This window comes from Heterodontus francisci, chromosome 19 (assembly GCF_036365525.1).
Source record: "Heterodontus francisci isolate sHetFra1 chromosome 19, sHetFra1.hap1, whole genome shotgun sequence".
NCBI classification, from domain to species: Eukaryota; Metazoa; Chordata; class Chondrichthyes; order Heterodontiformes; family Heterodontidae; genus Heterodontus; species Heterodontus francisci.
Window position 1 is genome coordinate 50,506,336 of NC_090389.1, and position 22,432 is coordinate 50,528,767.

Sequence of the window (22,432 nt, forward strand, 5' to 3'; positions counted from 1 at the left end):
CGAATACAGAATACTACATTGAAAGAAGTACAAGTAAATCGCTGCTTCACCTGAAAGGAGTGTTTGGGGCCTGGGATAGTGAGGAGAGAGGAGGTAAATGGGCAGGTATTACACCTCCTGCGATTGCAGGGGAAGGTGCCCTGGGACGGGGACGAGGTGGTGGGGGTAATGGAGGAGTGGACCAGGGTGTCGCAGAGGGAACGATCCCTTCGGAATGCTGACAGGGGAAGGGAGGGGAAGATGTGACTGGTAGTGGCATCACGCTGGAGGTGGCGAAAATGGCGGAGGATGATCCTTTGGATATGGAGGCTGGTGGGATGAAAAGTGAGGACAAGGGGAACCCTGTCACGGTTCTGGGAGGGAGGGGAAGGGGTGAGGGTAGAGGTGCGGGGAATGGGTCGGACACGGTTGAGGGCCCTGTCAACCACAGTGGGGGGAAATCCTCGGTTGAGGAAAAAGGAGGTCATATCAGAAGCACCGTCATGGAAGGTAGCATCATCAGAGCAGATGCGTCGGAGACGGAGAAACTGGGAGAATGGAATGGAGTCCTTACAGGAGGTAGGGTGTGAAGAAGTGTAGTCGAGGTAGCTGTGAGAGTCGGTGGGCTTATAATGGATATTGGTAGACAACCTATCCCCAGAGCTGGAGACAGAGAAGTCGAGGAAGGGAAGGGAAGTGTCAGAGATGGACCATGTAAAGGTGAGAGAAGGGTGGAAATTGGAAGCAAAGTTGATAAAGTTTTCTAGTTCGGGGCGGGAGCAGGAAACGGCACCGATACAGTCATCAATGTACCGGAAAAAGAGTTGGGGGAGGGGGCCTGAGTAGGACTGGAACAAAGAATGCTCGACATATCCCACAAAAAGACAGGCATAACTAGGACCCATGCGGGTACCCATAGCGACACCTTTTACTTGAAGGAAGTGTGTGGAGTTGAAGGAGAAGTTGTTCAATGCGAGAACAAGTTCAGCCAGGTGGAGGAGGGTGGTGGTGGATGGGGACTGGTTGGGCCTCTGTTCCAGGAAGAAGCGGAGAGCCCTCAAACCATCCTGGTGGGGGATGGAGGTGTAGAGCGATTGGACGTCCATAGTGAAGAGGTGGCGGTTGGGACCAGGAAACTGGAAATTGTCAAAATGACGTAGGGCGTCAGAAGAGTCACGGATGTAGGTGGGAAGAGACTGGACCAGCGGAGAAAAGATAGAGTCTAGATAGGAAGAAATAAGTTCAGTGGGGCAGGAGCAGGCTGACACAATGGGTCTACCGGGACAGTCCCGTTTGTGGATTTTGGGAAGGAGGTAGAAGCGGGCTGTCCGGGGTTGTGTGACTATGAGGTTGGAAGCCGTAGAGGGAAGATCTCCAGAGGAGATGAGGTCAGTGACTGTCCTTTGGACGGTGGCTTGATGTTCGGTGGTGGGGTCATGGTCCAGAGGGAGGTAGGAAGAGGTGTCTGTGAGTTGGCGTTGAGCTTCTGCAAGGTAGAGGTCGGTACGCCATACAACAACAGCACCACCTTTGTCTGCAGGTTTGATGACCATGTTGGGGTTAGACCTGAGAGAACGGAGTGCCTCAAGTTCAGAGGGGGACATTCTACTGACTTCCACATTTGGACTTGACATTTTTCTGTGCACTTTTCAAATTCTCTAACCTTTCAACTTTATTTAGAGGATCAGTAAACAAATGGATCATAGTTCCATGCACATTTAGCTAGGAATTTAATTTCTAGGAGCTGGGTGAGGGTATCCTGTGTTACCCATTACCTCTTTTTCTCTAGTTTTTAATTGGTTTCTCCAGGGCTTTTGTGGCTGAAGTTGCAGCCAGCCATTTGAGAAATTGGAGGCACTTATCACTGTGGTACATTGAAAAGCTTTAACCTTGTGCCATCATGCGGCCTGGCTATTAATGTTGACTGCTGTATTATTGCAGTGAGTCAGATTATGGAATGTGGACTGGAACTGTATAGGGTGTAAGCAGGAAAGAATGTGCCATTTATAAAAATGCTCACTTTATAATGAAAAGTATAGAAACAAGAAGAATAGATATGGGTATATATTTATATACAGAAAGAAAAAGATTGGCTAAATTAGATTATCTGAAAACTTCAGTTTGTGTAAGGACTTTAGAGAGCTTTCTTTTTTGCTTGGAGATTAAATAGCTGAATGCACTTTCTATGGTCAATTTAGGTAATTATAGTGTTGAATAGGCTTTGCTTTTGCTACATGCCAATCACCATCTGAAACCTCATTCACATATCATTAAACTGTCTACTGTTTGGCTGGTGCAGGAAAACTTGCAGTATTTATTGAAGAAAAGGAGTTATAGCCTTAAAAAATGCAAACCATCTAATGTAATTTTGCATTTCTTTTTTTCTTACCAGAAACCTGGGATGGATTTGGCAGATGCCTACGTGACCTTTGTTCGCCAGAGTCAGGATATCCTGCGTGACAAGGTCAATGAGGAGATGTATATAGAAAGGTTATTTGATGTAAGTAAATGCCTTCTCCTCCTTGCTAGTCAGGGAGGAGACCATCCAAAATGTGACAATACGAAAGAAAGAGGGATAAGTCACATTTTGAGACGAATTCAGTGGCTGTTTAGCTCTTTTCTGTCCCTCTGACTCAGGCTCTTCTCTGCCTCTCTCTGTTCTGGCTCTGCACTGTAATCTACCATGTATGTTGTGTCAGCTCCTGGTCTGTCTGCATGTGACTTCTGTCACAGTGCTTTCTTATGAGGAAGTTTTATTGGCTCAAGTCTATGAACAACTTTTGTAAGAGATGGAACAGTATCTTCCCCAGTGCACACAGAATATATATGATAAAGTAATATAAAAATTAGATGCTTGTTTTTATCTCTGTGTAACTGTTAGGTACCCACAAGGCAATATACTTTTGTGTTCTTGAGTCTCATCAATGTATAGAATACCGATAGTCGTGAATCCGTGGTATGGAAGCTAAATGTTCATGTGAACTCTTAATGTAGAGACATTTGTGCAGTAAATGGTAAAGAAATTTATTTTTCGCAATTGGAATAGATAAACTGTGGTTAAGGTTATTATTTGCTGTGAAAGATTAAGACAACTTTGACGGAATTATTAATGAAATTTAGTGCGTTAGTGTATTTAGTTAGATTACCTGTAGAATGTTTAGAACTTATTTGTCCATTGTACCATTTGGTAAACCACTGCTTTCTGTCGTTTTGTGGTTTGCAATGTGCACATAGATTTCATTTTTTTCAATAATCCATTGTTGTTTCCACTCTGTTTTAGAGCTTATCTATTTAGTAAGATTGTTAGCAATATTCTATAGTGTTTAAAGGAATATATCTGGCAGGGCACTTTCCTTCAAAGTATTGTATTACATTTTTAAAGTTGTTTACTATAATGTTTAATTTTTATAGTTTCTACTTTAGGTGGCACTGTTCTGATTGAGGGCTTTGTTTAGTAGAGCAGTTTCATATTATGTTACCTTGCTCATTTGCTTTTATTATGGCTGTGTCAAATGTCCAGTTTCTGTTGACAAAATTCCTTCCTATCCTTTATTCCTTTCTAATTGCTTTCCATCTCTACCCTTTCTTTCATCCATTTTCCAATAATTAAAATGAAACTTATCTCTCACATCCAGTGTTTTGTCACATTGTATCAAGTGGCACGATTTTCAGTCAAATAATCTTCCTGTGTACATCTACTATCATGACCCACATCTTACAAGAATGTTTCATACATGCATAAAGCACATTAGGAGCTCCTCAAAGCTCTATGCATGGATGCCTAACAGGGATTTTAAAGGTTGTAAGAAATGGGGAAAAGATCACCCATCTGGTAGACATTGGAGACATGGTCAATCCAACTAAATGACTAACTTTCAATTACCATTGTACCATGGGAATCACCAATTTTGGTATTGAGTAAATACTGACAGTCAAGCAGTTCAATGGTGAGTCAGTTGTTATGTTGATTGATTCTGTCTAATGTCTAGTTAGTATGCCATTTTCTCCAATTGTGTTGCAATAAATTTCCCTGATGCATTTTTTGATTTTTACTTTATTTCTTCATCCCCCCAAACCTATTATGTCCCTGCCATTGCCAGCTGCCAGTTGGCTGGGTGGTCTCTAGTTGCATAACTTATCCATCACCACCATCATTGGTAGCAATATATCTGGCTGACAACAGATAAAATTCTGTAGGGTGGGGCTAGTCTTTATCAGCTTGTGATCTTCCCTAATAATGTGTATGAGAACTAGTAAAACTCACCAAAGTAAGGTCTCTTGCTTCATTAATAGTACTCTTGAGATTTAAATGTGTGGTCTCCAGTTAAGAGTTCAGCGATCTTCTGCAGAAGCTTCCAGCCCTTTCTTATTGCAATGATTAGTTACTGCATTCCTATGCTGTCATCTTGAACTGCAGAATACTCTGGCCTCTAACACAACTGCAGCCAGAGTATTTGCTGTCTTTATGTTTGTGTGCAGTGTGAACAATAAAACATATATGGGTTGGTCTACAAATAGCAAACAATGCCTACTAGTTGTGTAATTCTAAGTAAACACTATATTACATTTTTAAGATTACAGGACTGGCATTTACATGTCCCTCGATCATCTATTTTGTCATAGCTTACTTTCTGAAACCCAGACAGTTTTTTGATTGCTGTGTTTTGATGCATTGCATTTGTATGCAACCACTTTAAGGAAAAGAAACCCCCAATATCTGAAACTCAAAATAAACAAAAGAAAGAGACCAATTTTGAACAATTTGGAAAAGGTTTCGAGACACTTAGCTACGTTCCTGTATTCACTGATTGAGTACTTCCTTCAAAGCTTTTCTCTTTAAAGGTGGCATCTGAACAATTTTGGAAAATAAATTTTGATTGACAGAAATTAATTAAAGATGTTCACTGGGCAATGTCTTTTCAACTGGGAGCACAGCTAGTGGGAACAGCTTTAATATTTTCTTCCCGTATTGTAATTACAGTTAAATTCAATTAAATTCTATTGTAATAATTTGGGAATATGTGTAAATCAAATTATAAAACTATGCATTGCTTCTGAGAGTATAAACATGTGCACTAAGTACTGACTGATACATTGCAGCATGTTTACTTTTCTAGTTTATACAGTAATCAGAACATAATGACTGGCATGTTTAATTCTTACATATATTAACAGTAATCAACTGGTTTCAGGTTATGATTTGAAATGGTCTTCAGTAGATTATGCTTATATTCCTGATTGATTAAAAAAATGGATGGGTCATATACTAAAGAAATATGTTATACATGAAAAATAATTAGTACAGATACATATCACTATTTTAAGCTTAGTATGAAGAAATATAATTTATTTAGGGTCAATGACTTAAATTGACCTACTTTTCACAATATAAAAATAGGAAATAGCCAGCTTCCTTCATTTGTGAATGGACAGAACTGATTTTCTGTGGGCACAGTTAAAGATAACATAGAAGATAGCTGGCTCAAATTACCCTGAATATAAAATAAACTAGTTAGAATTTGTAGGTATTAATGTGGATGAATTCTAAAATCATAGCATAATTACAGTAAAATGCTGCTTTCTCCCTTATTTTTCTTTCTTTTCCCCTCCACTGCCACTTAGTGTTTACCTTTTGTGATTTACCATCTTTGTTTTCCACATTTAAACAGGGGCGGATGATGTTAGTTCTGTCATGTACCTAAGAATATTTGAAGTAATCCTTCGCTATTCATAAATTCTTTTAATCACTTCACTGTTTTTTTTTATCAAATACGTGTTTAAAAGGGATCTCTAAGCAAGCAGTATTATATATTATTGTACACAATTTTGTTGTATAGTGTTGTTCAGATATCTGTGCCTTCAGGAGATTATGCAGCTTCTAATATTACTTTCCATGTTCTTTATTTAATCTTCTTTGGGAAGGAAATTAGGTGACCAAGTCAACTTTGAAATTCTGTTGTGCCTCATAATTTCATTTCATCGTTGTATTCAGGGTCACAGAAATCACTTTAATACATTGTGCTTTGCTTCAAATATAGGAATGTATTTCATTTCTTTAGAAAGCAGCAGGTAATGGTGTCTGGTAGAATTACTCCAAAAGTATCATTTTCTTTTCCTTTTTAAGGTAGTAGTTGTCTGGAAAGAAGTATAGATATTAAGAGAGTTTGATTCAGTCTTTTAAATAGCTTTGCAGGAGTTAGTCTCCAGTTTCCACACTGTTCAGCATAACTCAGTATTTAACTAGAGGTATGAGACACAGTCAGAGTTTTGGAAAATAATATGCACATATATTTTTTTATTTTATTTAGAGATACAGCACTGAAACACGCCCTTCGGCCCACTGAGTCTGTGCTGACCAACAACCACCCATTTATTCTAACCCTACAGTAATCCCATATTCCCTACCACCTACCTACACTAGGGGTAATTTACAACAGCCCATTTACCTATCACCTGCAAGTCTTTGGCGGTGGGAGGAAACCGGAGCACCCAGCGAAAACCCACACGGTCACAGGGAGAACTTGCAAACTCCACACAGGCAGGGCCCAGAATCGAACCCAGATCCCTGGAGCTGTGAGGCTGCGGTGTTAACCACTGCGCCACTGTGCCGTTTATTAATAAATATCTGTATCCATGTATTAAAAGTTTAACACTGGTGCTGCAGAGCAAGATATTTTGAAGGGATTTCAGGCATGCATATGTAGAGGGGTAATTTTAACCTATCCCGCTGGGCAGGAAAGGGGCATGTTCATACCCTACCCAATTTTGCTCTCCATTGACTTGAATATTTACATAGCAAAAACAGTCCTGATCCAACCTTTAGTCTGCTGATTAATGAGTATTTTATATTTGAAACTGACTACTAGGAAGAAGCTCTTAATAAAATCTCTTCACATCAGTGATTGTGATGCTATGCTTACATCAAGAGCTAATAAGGTGCAATTGACACCAAATTCGGTTGGTTAAAAATGGCAACACTGATATTGCTAAAAATAGTCAATACCTTATAGTGGTGCAAACTTTACTGTAAATCACTATAATCATAGTACCTATAATGTTTACTGTTCAGCAAGCAGTGAACAAATTAAAAGTATTTGATTCCATCTTTTTTAACTGTTATCAGAATTTGCCCATTCCCTCTTCGAGCTAAAAACATTATATTTTACAAATCATTAGCTACGTGTCTTTAAATTACCTATAAATTGCATTTTCAAAGAACTTTTTTTGTGGAACTACTTAAAATGCAATAGTTGGAAAATATGACTTGTTACTGTGTTTGATAACAGTGTTATGCAGTATTTCAGTATATTGGGTGCAGTTTATTGGATGGAAATAACATAAGTGGGAAGAGACTTGCAATGAGTGGCATAATTACAACTGTAAAGACTGTAAGTACTACAATTTTGTTAAACATATTATTACATAATGGCACCAGACTGTGTTTAGACATTTGAGTTGTTATAACTTTCCACTTGTTGGTTTATGCCCCAATTACAGAGGAATGAGCCTTAAATGTTATTTAATGATTCATATTTTTGTTTCAAATGAAGAGTAAATTTTCTGTTTAAATTACATGAAATACATGATATAGAATTTATTTTACTTCAAAAATCCTTTTTAGTACCCTTTCCATGACATGTGGCAAACTCTTTGAAATCTGTTGATCTGAAATCTTAGCAACAGTCACTGCATTAAGTTCAGTTATTTGGTTTGGATGAAGATTATAATAAAAATTTAAGCCATTTTTCACCGATAAGGCATAATTTGGCATACAAAATGAAGCCTTTGACTAGCTCAAATATATAATTCTTCTTATCTATCATATGGCTGATATGCATGTTCCTTTCATAAACCTCTGTTGTGTAGAAGTAACTTAACCTGTGTCTTTCTGTTATTACAAACCTCATTACGCAAAGATAACTTATAAGATTGCAAACAAGTTGTTGCAATTTACCTTGTAGTTATTTGTAATGTACTTTAGGATGTGTCACCTATAGTCTGGTACCAAAAAGGCTTCATGTATTTATGCATATGTTTGCATATATGCTGTGCCATTATATAATGGATTACAAAGTTTCATCATGTGAATGATCTATTAGTTGTACTGTTCTACCCACCAGAACAATTGTTAGAACTTTGGGAGTGAAATTCATCATGGGCAATGGTGCAAAACAGACAGCAGCACATCAGCAGCCCATTTTACATCCTACAGGATTTTCCTTTCCAATTCGATGGGGGTCCTAATAACATCACAGGACCACAATTAATGAGGCTCCTGCCTGAATCAAGCAGGCACCTCAGCCACTTAATAAATGGCCTAGTTAAGGTGATGATAGCCGGGAATTGAGTGGGAATAGGTCGCTAAGTTTTTGGAAGTGATTTTAACTGTGCGCCTGGCCCATTCCTGTCAGGTGAGGTGTGTTAAAAATGCCTCCAGTGTGTTGGATACTACAGTAGCAAATCATTTTCCAGTGTTTATGTTCCTTTCTCTGTTTGCTTCTGTCCACCGTCAGTCAGCTGGTGGCTACACTGGTCTGGTTTCATTCTTATCTATTTAATCATGGTCAGAATATCATCTGCAATGACTTCTCTTCCCACTCTTCAGTGTTACTCTGGCATCCCCCAAGGATCTATCCTTGGCCCATCCTATTTCTCATCTACATGCTGCCCATCAGCAACATCATCCAAAAACACAGCATCGATTTTCACATGTACATTGATGACACCCAGCTGTACCTCACCACCACCTCACTCAACTCCAGCACTGTCACTAAATTATCAGACTGCTTGTCTGAATTCCGGTATTGTATGAGCAGAAATTTCCTCCAGTTAAATATTGGACAAACCAAAGCCATTGTCTTCAGTCCCCGCGACAAACTCCATTCCCTAACTACCGACTCTATGACTCTATCCCTCTCCCCAGCAAATGTCCAAGGCTGAACCAGACTTTTGCAACCTTGGTATCATATTTGACCCCAGGATGATATTGCCTACAATGAGCTTCCGACCACATATCCACACCATCACTAAGACTGTCTATTTCCACCTCTTTTATGGCCAGGTGGGGAGAGGGTCTCAGGCTCCCCTCTCGCTATTCCTTTTTTAAATAGTGATTGTGCTTACCACCTCAGGGAGTGTTTTACCTTTTTACCTTTACTGTGATTGTGAAAGAACCAATTGGACAGGTTTTCCTGAGTTTGCACAAGAACGAGGTAAGTTTATTACACTTAACACTTTAACCCCAATATAAAAACACTAAAAGAAAAAGCTACACATTCATGCACACATTCAAATGAGAATCACACGCACACACACACAAATAGATTACAGAGGGAAAAATCGATCTGATGGTTGGATTAAAGTCCAGAATAAATGGAACTTAAATGCACAGTCTGTGAAATGGATGATCCAGTAGTCCTCAGCTAAAGTTGTATTCTTGAAGTTCTCGCTGGTCAAAGTGCGCTTTGTGGTTGGCCTGCTTTTCTCAGGGTTTTCTTGAAGGCAGAATTGTAGTTGGCTCGCTTCCCCTGGTTGCTGGCTGTAGCAGTTTGTAAGCTTGGAGTGTCCACAGTCGCAGACAGTTTTTAAACTTGATGTTTTCTGGGGAGAGAGAAAGGTAAGCATGCAGTTTTCTGCTACTGCACACTCAGTTACTGCTTGTCTTCTGTCTGTGAGTGTAACAAAATACCTGTTTTTTCAGAGATGGACAGACAGTCACATGTTTCACTCAATTCCCCCTTGTTTTTAATGAGATACAAGATTCAGAATTGGCTCCACAGGTTCCAGGATGCCAATATTTACACTAGGAGGGGTTTTCTCTTTCAAAGTCAATGTGTCAAGATGGCCTGGACTGCCGTGCTAATGAAGCAATGCTAGGTAATTCAATTACTTAGAGCTAGCCATTGTTCTGCGTCCAGGGCTTCTCAGACTTCTGTCTGCAGTTCAATCTCCTGGTGTTTCAGATGTAAATTGTAGTGGGCATCTTGGCTGCTAGTTTTTTAAAAGTTACTATAGGATTTATTTCCATTAAAAGTCTATTGTAAGTTTCCAACCAATTAAATTAATATTTCTCATGTGGCATATGGGATTTTCTTGACACCTCCATAACATCACCTGACTTTGCTCCTGTCTTGATTCATCAGCTGTTGATACCCTCATCCCTGTCTTCGTTACTTCTAGACTTGACTACTCCAACGCACTCCTAGCTAACCTCCCACATTCTACCCTCCGTAAACTTGAAGTCATCCAAATCTCTGCTGTCCATTCACCCATCGCCCCTGTGCTCACTGACTTACGTTGCCTCCCAGTTAAGCAATGCCTCAATTTTAACATTTTCCATGGCGTCACTCCTCCCTATCTCCGTTATCTCCTCCATCCTCACAACCCAATAAGATATCTGAGCTCATCTAATTCTGACCTCTTGAGCATCCCCGATTTTAATCACTCCGCCACTGGCGGCCGTGCCTTCAGCTGTCTAGGTCCTAAGCTCTGGAATTCCCTCCCTAATCCTCTCTGTCTAACTAGCACTCTTTCCACCTTTAAGATACTCTTTAAAACCTACATCTTTGACCAAGCTTTTGGCCAGCTGCCCTAATATTGCCTTTTATGGCTTGGAATCAAATGTCGTTTTATAACATGCCTGTGTAGCACCTTGAGACATTTTATTACTTTAAAGGTGATATATAAATACAAGTTTCTGTTGTTCTTGCTTCTACTTCATTGCTTTTCAGTTATAGCGGTACTTTCAGAAAAATGTAGCTTGGTAGTTAGCATGTATTCATAAAAGGGAAGTTGCATTTAACTTGTTAGCAATTATCTTCAAAAAATACTAACACAATGGTTAGAAAAAATACAGTTGATATTATATGACACTTGGATATTCAGATTCATTGAATAAAGTCCGAAGTATGATCTTTCACAGTTAAATCACTTGGAAACAGGAAATACAGAAGTCATGAGCCAGAACATTTAAAACTGAAAATAGGTTAAATGCAGTGTAGCCCAAATGTTTGACTTTGGACTCTTGATATTTTTAAACTAGATGTGCAATATATTAGCAGCTTTACATATAGTGCACAATTCCTGCCATATATGGGAAGGTCAGGAAGGTATTAGGTTTGAGCAGCTGAGGTTTAAACCTAACATATACTTAGATTATACTTACCTCTCAGCCCTCATCGCTCTCAAGATTTGCAATTCCAAGTTAAGTCGGCACAGGGGTCAGCAACGTGTCCGTTGTAAAAATGTTGAGGTCTGTGGTAATTTTAAATGTCTTGCTCCAAGCCTTTAAAGTTCTGTTTTAAAACACTGGTTTAAAGACTTGGAGCAAGACATTTATAATTATTAGGAGCACAAGTAATTACAAAGGATCAGGGCATCGGACTAGTTCCTACAGCCCACCAAAGTTTTGTATCCTGCCTGCCAATCAAAAGCACGAATGGTTTGCCTGCGCGCAGACCTCCATCCAATCAGAGTGCGGAGGAGGTGGGAAGACTGGTGCCGTCAATCAAGTGCGCCCTGCCCATGTCTGACCTGCAGAATCTGCCACAGAGAGTGTTTCTGTGAGTAGAACAGCAATGATAGAACTGGAAAGGCAAGACTTCTTTGAGCCAGAGCAAGCTGTTTATTTTAGGCAGACAGTCCACATTCTCAGCTCTCCAAACACCCTGGTTTCCCTCAGAGAGCTGGGCTGGTGCTGAGCAGCAATGTGTTTCCGCTCCTGGTGCGTGGTGGACAGGGAGGGGGGGGAGGGGGAGGGGGAGGGAGGGGGAGAGACAGGGAGAGGGGGGAAAGAGAGAAAGGGGAGAAAAAGAGAGGGGGGAGAGAGGGAAAGGAAGAGAGAATGGGAGAAGGGGGAGAGATGGGGGGGAGAGAGATAGAGAGGGGAGGGGGATAGAGTGAGGAGAGGGAGGGGTGCAAGGGTGGACAGGGAGGGGGGCAGGGGAGAGAGGGAGGGGCAAGGGTGGAGGGGAGAGGAGGAAGAAGGAGAGGCATGTGGGACATAGAGGGGAGAGTGTGGGGAGAGAGAAGGGGACACAGAGGGGAGAGTGGGGGACACAGGTGAGAGTTGGGGGGAAGAGAGAGGGGGACACAGAGGAGGGAGAGAGGGGGGACACAAGGAGGAGAGAGAGAGAGAGGGAGAGGGATGGAGAGAGAGAAAGAGATCAGGATCATTGCTGACAGATGGACATCTGTCCGAATTCTCTGGATTGCTCATCAAGTGTGCAGGCAGACATTGACTACTTGTGCGAGCAAAAACAGTGCCAGTTATATCACTACATAGGGAAAAATGATTTTTAGTCATACTGTGTTTTGATGGCATTAGGTTGGCTATACACTTTATATACAGGTTAACTGCACCCATGTCCATGGCTGAGTCAATGGGCTGAAAACAATGGCGGCCCGTCCATGTGGGCCACACATCACGGAACCGCCATGATATTAAGCACTCATTTAAATAGCCGGGGCGGACCGCCCCCCACCCCCACCCGTGATGACGTGGAGGGGGCGAGCTGTTAAGCCCCAGCAATGGCGTCAGCTGACTGTGCACAGGCGCTGACACAATTTTAAAGGGCTTCGAGCCTGACAGTTCCATTAAAATATTTAAAGGTACATTGATATAAAAAAGTTAAATAAATTTATCTTGCCCCTGTCCCGCCCCTCCCCCAATAACCATAGAATTAATTACTTGCCCTCTTCGCCCCCCCCCCCCCCCGCCCCACCAAAATACTTACCTTGTCTAGCTGACCTTCCCCCCTCCCAAGTGCATAAACGTGACACTATAACCCTTCCCACCATCCCCTACACCAATAATATGACTTTGACACCGCTTCCCCCCCGCCATCCCCACACACTGAGAAACTTACCTGCTTTCCTCTCCCCACCAGTGTTCCGCCTCGGTTTCCCCGGACGGGGATCTGAAGGTGCGGGAGTGCCAGCCACCGGCACGAAGATCACTCCAGGACAGATGGCGGGAGCATAACGGTAATTAATTTGTTTATGTTACGCTGCTGGCAAAGTCAAGCCGTGGCTTCCCAGCATCAAGGTCCATGGCGGGCCTCTCCCGGACGCATTTTCTGCCCATCCCCACCATGACCCCCAACGTCAGGGTGTCAGTAAAATTCAGCCCAATAAATTTGTTAAATGTCCGTGGTGCAACATGTTGGTCCCTATCCCTGAGTTGGCATTTTGCTGCACAGTACCATTCGCCTGAGATTTACTGAAATCAGGCAGATTCTGTTTTACAGTTAATGTTAGAATCTTCTTTGACTTTAAACAGAGCAAAAAATCTATTCCAGCTATAATAACTTCTCCGTTTTACCTTCTTTGATTTGTGATTGTCTCACATTTTTGTACTGTTTGTAATTCACTAATCTGATTTGTAAACTTAATTGCGCTCTCCATTTTGGATCACTCTATGTAGCTCACTCTTCGACAATGCTGCCTCTGTTGCCTTCCTGTCTGGTGGTTTTGGTCCCATGCTGTCGGCATTCATTTGTCTTTGCCTATTTCTTTAATCTTACCCTTTCCCACTTGATCCTCTTTCTGCTTGTTTCCCTCTCCTTCATGGCTCCTTCCATCAGCTTTTACTTCAGCTTTACTCCTCCTTCTCCTCTGTCCAGTCAGCCCTGCTTTTTCTCTATTTCTCCAATGCTCCATTTTTCCACAGCTCACTCTGTCCATTTTCTCTTTACACCCCTGTGATTCCTTCAGTCCGCTTAGGCTGTGCTCCTCCATGTCTCCCTCTGTCTGTTTACACATTATTCTTTGTCTCCTTTGGCCTTGCATGGCCTATACTCATCTGTAGCTGCCTTTTCTCATCAGTCCCCCACCTCTATAGCTACCTTTCTTCATTCCTCTCTGATCTTACTCTGTTCCTGTGGCTTTGTTGGTTTCAGCTTTACTTTCTCTACACTCTTCGATGACTTGGTCTCCACTTGGCCTGCCTCTATCCACTCTTTCATGGGCTACATCATCCAATAACTTCCTCTGCCTGATTCCCTTCCCCTTTTTCTCCTCTGATCAATGATTCCTTCTTTCCACTTGATCCCTGCTGTCTGTCCAAGTCCTTTATTCCATCTAAATCTGCTCTGCATCTATGTATTCAGACAATAACTCTTACCATGGTCCCATCCTTCACTCTCTTTCCACCAATTCACCCATACCCACTACCCATCTCCAAAATATGCATGTCCCCCCTTCCATACTCTCACCTACACCTACCCCACCCCCACAAAACCCATTATCATACAAACGTCTTGGCTCTCTCCTCAGATATTTGCTTTCCCAGTATTCACTAGTCAAGTACTGATAATGTCAATATTACTTTTCCCCTATAAATACCAATTACTGCCTGTACAATAACTTCACTTCCTCCCAACCAACTTCTCACTAAACTACATTCTACAGCTACCAGAGTGGGCCATATTTATTTACCTGCAGGCTGCCTAAGTAAAAAGATAGACAGAAAGCAATTTACATAGATTTCAGACTCGACCTATGATTGTACCTGTACCAGAATATTAATGAATTTTTAGCATGTAACCATGCTTCAATTCTTCAAAATGGTTGGTCACTCCAAAAAAACAATTTGGTGTAAAGGATCAAGCTCTGACAAAATCTTTCTCTGCCTTACCTGGCCGCAAATGCAACTTTCAAGACTGGGGATTCATCCAGGAAATGGAAAGAATATTTGATTATAAGATAGTAATATCCATATCAGTTACACTGCAACAATGACTAGAGCTAGGTTGATAGGTAAATTGGCCATTATAAATTGCCCTTAGTATAGGTAGGTGGTAGGGAAATATAGGGACAGGTGAGGATGTGGTAGGAATATGGGATTAATGTAGGATTAGTATAAATGGGTGGTTAATGGTCGGCACAGACTCGGTGGGCCGAAGGGCCTGTTTCAGTGCTGTATATCTAAATCATAAATCTAAAAATCTATAGTTTCAGTTCAACTTCCTGCAGATATAGCCAACAACCCTATACCTTCAACTTCAGATTCCATCATTTGGGTTAGAGTAATCAACTCGGTCTATTTTTTGCATTTTTATCATCCTGATTCCACAGTAGATCAAGAAGGGTAAGGCGGAATTTCATGGTTCTCATTCTAAAGAGGCAATTAATTCCTCTTCCTTGGAGGAAAGATCTTCCTTCCCAGATGGAAGAAAGTTTGGCACCCAAATGTCTCCAGCCTCAAGTTGAATAGGTAGGATAAATGCCTTAGTTTATCAAAAAGGGATAATTGCTTTATGCTCTGTTGTTCGGATCATGAGAAAGGTCTGTCTTAAGCTGTATCCCCGTGATTCTAAAGTATTGAGGTAGTTTTTGTAGAATCTGGACTCAAGCCCAGTTCTGTCAGTATGAACACCACAGCTCCTTCAGCTTGCCATGCCTCAGAGCGAGGAAATGGAGTAAGTATTCATCCCATGCTGTCATACATTTTGTGAAATGAATCTGGATCAGAGCTCCTCATAAGGCCATTGCTTCCTAGAAAAATTGAACGTAGATTTTAATAAGCTCATGTAACCTGCTGTTGAACCCATGGCTCTGTGACCATGTTTAATCTTCAATTTGCATTTTTTTTTAAATTTGAGCTGCAAGCCAGATATGCTTTGGGAGAGATAACACATTTAGTATTAAGTGTTGATGACACTAAAACACATAGGAGAAAGATGAGTTGGTTGAATGAAGGTCATATCTGTAGTTTGCTCTCTGATCACAGACCTGCTGATATTGGTCAGGAGCAGCACATTAAATGCTGTTTAGAATTCTCTTGTTTCCAGTAAAATATGTACGTCATGTCTACCCATTTCTTTGTATGGAATTCTGCCACTGTGGAAGAACAATGTTAAATTGCAATTGTCTAGTTGAAATATAGCTTTTAGTTCTGCTTCAGTACATACATTTGTAATATTTGCCAGTCGGGTGGCTGAAAAGTGAAGGCAGCTTTAGAAAATGCTGACCCATACCAGCCAAAGTTGCTATCCTTTCAAGGATGGAGCTAGTCAGCTCTGACAATTTGCAGACAACTTTAATCAGGAGGGAGTAGTTGTGGCACGAGCAGGATATTTATACTTTGTAGAAAAGGTCATTTACAATGTTACTGGAACAACCACTAGACTCGACACTTCTAAAAGAACAGGTGCACAGTTGGTCTCATTTGAAGTGCTGACTTTCACTCTGTGCTATGCAGACAAGGGGGGAAAGCTCAATAAGACCCACTTTCAGGTGCAGGGATTGCAATGTGTAATTATCCAATGGCCAGTCCTATTGAGGCAGGCAGCACATGACATGCAGCTAACCTGTATTTCTTAAATGCAGTCTGCCCCTCTTAAAGTGGAGGTGTACTCAGGCTACAGAAGCTGCTGGAACAGTTTCAGAAAGGCTTAGGTGGCAGGGAGAAGACTGGTAATGGAGCAACAGGTCACAGGGAGGCTCCCAGGTTCTCGGATGTGACACTGAAGGACTTAGTGAGGTGATGTTTCCACAGGAGGCCCTCAAGGCATATCCTTCAAAGGGAACGGGGACAGGTGCCCCAGAGGTCAATTCTGGCCCAGAGGACCTGGGTACAGTGCCAAAAAAAGTTCAATGACCTCACACATGTGGCCAAAGTTAGTGAATTCATCTTCAAATGACATCTCCAACCCACCAGACTGCAACCTCTCAGGCTGCTCAATGCAGCACACTCCATCACTCACCCATCAGCAATCAGGATTCATGCCTAACATTCAGATGCTCCACCTCACCTCACACATTTACCAACACTGCCAGCTTCATACCCACATCTCACAGCTTTCACACACATCCAGCTATTCAGTTATGGCAGGTACATCATCCAAACACATTGCGACATACTCACTGATATCCTTCCCTTTTGCAGGACAAGGTGGCACATAACTGCAGGAAACAGCAGAGACAGGCACACCTGCATCTCCTGAGCCCTTTGGAAGAGGGTGCTCTGCACCATGGGGCCACCAGTCACTGAGGCTGTTGCATCTGGCATCACCAAGAACATTCAGGATAACAGTATATTCCTGCCTTATGCACCTTCTCAAATCCCAATTTACTCTTCTCCTGCTATCTGGCATGAAGCACAAGCAACAGATGGTGTAACATACGGACATACGAATTAGGAGCAAGAGTAGGCCACTCGGCCCCTTGAGCCTGCTCTGCTATTCAATAAGATCATGGTTGATCTGATTGTAACCTCAACTCCACATTCCCGCCTACCCCCAATAACCTTTCACCCCCTTGCTTATCAAGAATCTATCTACCTCTGCCTTAAAAGTATTTAAAGACTCTGCTTCGACCACCTTTCGAGGAAGAGAGTTCCAAAGACTCACGACCCTCTGAGAGAAAAATATTCTCCTCATCTCCGTCATAAATGGGCCACCCCTTATTTTTAAACAGTGACCTCTAGTTCTAGATTTTCCCAAAAGAGGAAACATCCTTTCCACATCCACCCTGTCAAGACCCCTCAGATTCCTATATGTTTCAATCAAGTCACCTCTTACTCTTCTAAACTCTGTAGATGCAAGCCTAGCCTGTCCAACCTTTCCTCATAAGACAACTCGCCCATTCCAGGTATTAGTCTAGTAAACCATCTCTGAACTGCTTCCAACACGTTTACATCCTTCCTTAAATAAGGAGACCAATACAGTACACAGTACTCCAGATGTGGTCTTACCAATGTCCTGTATAGCTGAAGCATAACCTCCCTACTTTTGTCATCAATTCCCCTCACAATAAACGATAACATTCTATTAGCTTTCCTAATTACGTGCTGTACCTGCATACTAACCTTTTGCGATTCATGCACTAGGACACCCAGATCCCTCTGCATCTCAGAGCTCTACGATCTCTCACCATTTAGATAATACGTTTAATTTTTATTCTTCCAGCCAAAATAGACAATTTCACATTTTCCCAAATTATACTCCATTTGCCAGATCTTTGCCCACTCGCTTAACCTATCTATATCTCTTTGCAGCCTCCGTATGTCTTCTTCACAACTTACTTTCCTACCTATCTTTGTGTCATCAGCAAATTTAGCAACCGTCATCCTTCATTCAAGTAATTTATATAAATTGTAAAAAGTTGAGGCCCCAGCACTGATCCCTGTGGCACACTTGTTACATCTTTCCAACCAGAAAATGACCCATTTATGCCTACTCTCTGTTTTCTGTTAGCTAGCCAATCTTCTATCCATGCCAAAATGTTGCCCCCTACACCATCAGCTTTTATTTTCCACAATAACCTTTGATGTAGCACCTAATCAAATGCCTTTTGGAAATCTAAGTACAGTACATCCACCGGTTCCCCTTTATCCATAACACATGATACTTCCTCAAAGAACTCCAATAAATTGGTTAAACATGATTTCCCTTTCGCAAAACCATATTGACTCTGCCTGATTACCTTGAATTTTTCTGAGTGCCCTACTATAACATCTTTAATAATAGCTTCTAACATTTTCCATGTGACAGATGTTAAGCTCACTGGTCTGTAGTTTCCTGCTTTCTGTCTCCCTCCCTTTTTGAATAAAAGAGTTACATTCGCTATTTTCCAATCTGATGGAACCTTCCCCAAATCTAGGGAATTTTGGAAAATTAAAACCAACGCATCAACTATCTCAATAGCCACTTCTTTTAAGACCCTAGGATGAAGTCCATCAGGATCCGGGGACTTGTCAACCCGCAGCTCCAACAATTTGCTTAGTACCACTTCCCTGGTGATTGTAATTTTCTTGAGTTCCTCTCTCCCTTACATTTCCTGATTTACATCTATTTCTGGGATGTTACTTGTATCCTCTATGGTGAAGACCGATGCAAAATATCTGTTCAATTCATCTATCATCTCGTTATTTTTCTTTATTAATTCCCCAGTCTCACTTTCTATAGGTCCAATGCTCACTTTGTTAACTTTTCTTTTTTAAATATCTATAGAAACTCTTACTATCTGTTTTTATATTTCTCGCCAGCTTTCTCTCATACTCTAATTCTTCCCTCCTTATTATCTTTTAGTCATTCTTTGATGCTTTTTATATTCTGTCCAATCTTCTGACCTGACACCCTTCTTTGTGCAATTCTAGGCTTTTTCTTTAAGTTTGATAATATCTTTAACTTTTTTTAGTTAACCACGGATGGTGGGCCATCCCCTTCTGCACTTTTGCTTTCAGGTACCCAAGATTTGCAGCCTTGCCAGTCGGTGCAACCTCACCCTGAAGGGTGTGAGCAACTGCAGACCTCTGATGAAGAAGCACCATTACTTAATCTGACACTTGCAGCCAGCAGCTCAGATTCTGGCACTACACATACATTAGAGGATAGTATAGATGCAGGATCAGGTTGTGGTGGGTCACTGGGTACATGTGGGCTACAGCCAAGGCACAGGGAAAGGGTGGTGTGTGTGACAGCTGACCGGTGGGCAAGGTTGCACGCAAGTTCTGCTGCAGGGGACTCAGATTAGGAATTTGTTAGCGCAGCGTACAAAGAGCACTGATGGGCATGCACAGCGATTTGCTTGGTGCAGGCCTGCCACAAAACCTCTTCTCACTGTCAAGCAGCATAGATAAGTCCAGCTCCAATGTGGCACAAGTCTTCCCACAGAGCTTGAAGCCCATCCTTTCCAGAGTATAAGTGGTGGCCAACTCTCTAACGGCATCGTAGACACAGCCATGTTGCAGCGTCTGCTGGCTGATGTCTTAGCTTCCATTGCAGCACAGACTGAAACCACCGAACATCTCAGTGCTGCAGTAGAAGCTCAGACTGAAGTCATGTGATCCCAGCTTGTTGCCATGCAGGCTCAGACTGCTGCCATCTTGGCTGCAAATGCCAGTGTTCAAAGGGGCTTACTGGCTCTCACAGCCGTTCAGCAACCTGTTCGCCAGTAGATTACTACGATTTCTGAGGCACCACCCCTGTGGTGTGGCAGTGGCTCCAGGGAACACAAACCTGCTGTCCTCTCTCAGAATGAGAGCATTCATGCTCCCACCACTGCCAATCTGCCAATCCCCTTGCTGTTGCCACTCAGCCATTCAGTCCTGTCACTGCCGCCCATGCTGCTTATGCCGAGTTGGTGCAGTCCAAAGCCGGGCCTCAAGGCCCATAGCTGCTCAAGGGCATCCTGCAAAGCCATCTGCAGTCACTGGGGTAGCACTGCCTCAGAGCGCCAGGACAGGCAAAGGCATATGTAAGACTGGCACTAAGAGAATGCACAATGTTTATATTATTGGAAGTGTTAAAGATCTTTTTTTTTTTGGTGGTGTCTTTTGGTTCAGGATTTTGACCAAGAGAACACTATGATTGTCCACAGCAGAAGGATGGAAAGGTGGAAAATTGTAGAGCATCTGCGATGAGGGGATATGATTTAGGGGTACCAAAATCTGAGTAGCTGAGACAGCCCATCTGGCACAAAGAGGTCCCAAATGCCTTCTCCATTCCTCCTCCTCTTCCTCCTCCACGTACTGCTTCCCCTGTCTGCTGCCTGTGCTCCATCTCCAAGTCATGCTGCAGCCCAAGAAGAACTGCAACTATAGCCCCATTACTGATAGCAGGCTTTCTCTTGACAGGTCTTCCAACTCCTCTGACAGTTATCACAGTTCAGCACCACTCCCTTGTAAATCCATAAACATTTCCAAACTCCTCCAGTAACACTCAACATTGTACTTCCACTCACTCTGCAGCAGCAACAGAAAGATCCTGTGGTGATCTCTTTAAATAACACTCAGGAGTCCCTTGTGCAGTTGAATGGATGTTCAGCTGGCAATGTTTGAGAGGGCATTAACAGGACCTGTGAGGTCCAAAATGGCAAATCTTGCACCAAATTAGCATTAGACTGTTTAACATTACAATCCACCCACTTTGCATGCTTCCAGCGCATGCTTGGCATGCCAGCGCAACACCCTTACAGTCAGGGCGTGCCACACGTGCCACGTATGCTTTTAATATCATCTCCAAAAATGGAGCAATAATGTCTTTAAAAATGAAGTCCATTCATTGTGCTTGACGGTAAAAAGAAAGAATTTTTATGAAAATATAAAGCAAACTTACTGGAAATTGAAATACTCAAATGAATAAAGTTGGAATCTTAAAATTAAATCTATATTTACTTCTAAACACATGCTTTTAATTTTTTTCTAATAATTTCCCCTGATCATGTAATTATGCAAAAATAAAATAATTAAAATTCAGTGAATATACTAAAAAAAGTAAATAGTAGTCCTTGGCTTCTGTTAGAATCTAAAACTGCAAATTTCACTGAGAGCCAGCCAGATGGGCCACAATGGTCTATTCCAGTCTGTACATTCCTGGCTTCTTACATGTTTAACTTTTTTTTTAAAAGTGGTGTTACTTTGAGGCAAAAGATTTGTAAGCATATGTGAACGCTACACCTTCATTCGGTCTAACAATACTCATTGTATTATAGGACATGATCATGAATACCAAAAAGCAGCAATAAATTACAATTTAGCTTGTATTTTACTTTCTTTGTTTCATGCTTAGTTGTCATAAATAATATACCCTCCATAGCATTGATTTTGGAATCTATACAAAAGTATGTTATGTTAAAAAGACACCTGATAGGGAGAGTGTTTTGTATGGATTTCCTATTCATATGAAGCATTGTTCAGTGTGCAATATATAGGCAAAAGAGGATATTAGAATATATTATGGGAAGGTACTACCGAACAGTAATTTGAATAGGTCAGATCATACAATAAAGCTTTTAAGGTTATCGAGGTAATACAAAAATTAATTTCTTTTTGCTTCATGTAGTCTTGGAAGAACAGCCTGTGTAGAGATAAGGACCTAAACAGCTGTGCTAAGCTGTAGCTCATCTGCTTAAATCTAGCAGCCTCCTTGATTACAAATCAAAAACCATCTCTTTAGCTTTCATCAAATACACTGCTATGATCTGTAAGGTAGTTTTCGTATAGGCAAGGTGCCAGTTCGAAACAGACATTCTAAAACTTGACTGGAGATGATACATGGATTAGACAGGTCAATTATATACTTAATCTGCCTTTGGAGGATTAGATGGTCATTGATTTGGTTTCTGCATATGTCTGGGCCTTAACAGTTACCAGATATGGTGGGTTTCCTTGGTCTAGTAAGAATTAATCATTCAGCGATTGGGCTTAATGCCAATATGCCAGGAGTTGAAATATTATAGATAAGCAATCAAGAGACAGAAATAAAATTTTACAGCTTCAAATTTATAAATGCTAATGGATAAAGGCCATGATTTAATTTGAAGCCTTTTTATATACCCTTGAAATTTTCTCACCCACTCCCTCTGTTTTCCCTTCTTCTTATGACGTTGTCTCATGCTGGAGTGCATTTCCACCTGAATAGCCACCCACTGGTGCCTCACTCAAGTAGCCATTCTTTGTGTGTAAGCCTATACAGTGAACGCTGATAAGCTTTTTGACTACAGCTGAGCC

The 22,432-nt window shown here is 41.6% G+C and overlaps 1 protein-coding gene across 5 annotated transcripts in view; it reads left to right on the top strand.

Annotated features, from left to right (window-relative positions):
- The window catches only part of cadpsa (Ca2+-dependent activator protein for secretion a), a 593,453-nt gene that overhangs the window by 516,855 nt on the left and 54,166 nt on the right, over window positions 1-22,432 (top strand). For all 5 annotated transcript variants that reach the window (XM_068051590.1, XM_068051591.1, XM_068051593.1 and 2 more), the window contains one exon: window positions 2,372-2,479. In XM_068051590.1, coding sequence (XP_067907691.1) covers window positions 2,372-2,479 — 108 coding nt within the window. The remainder of the gene's footprint in view (window positions 1-2,371; window positions 2,480-22,432) is intronic.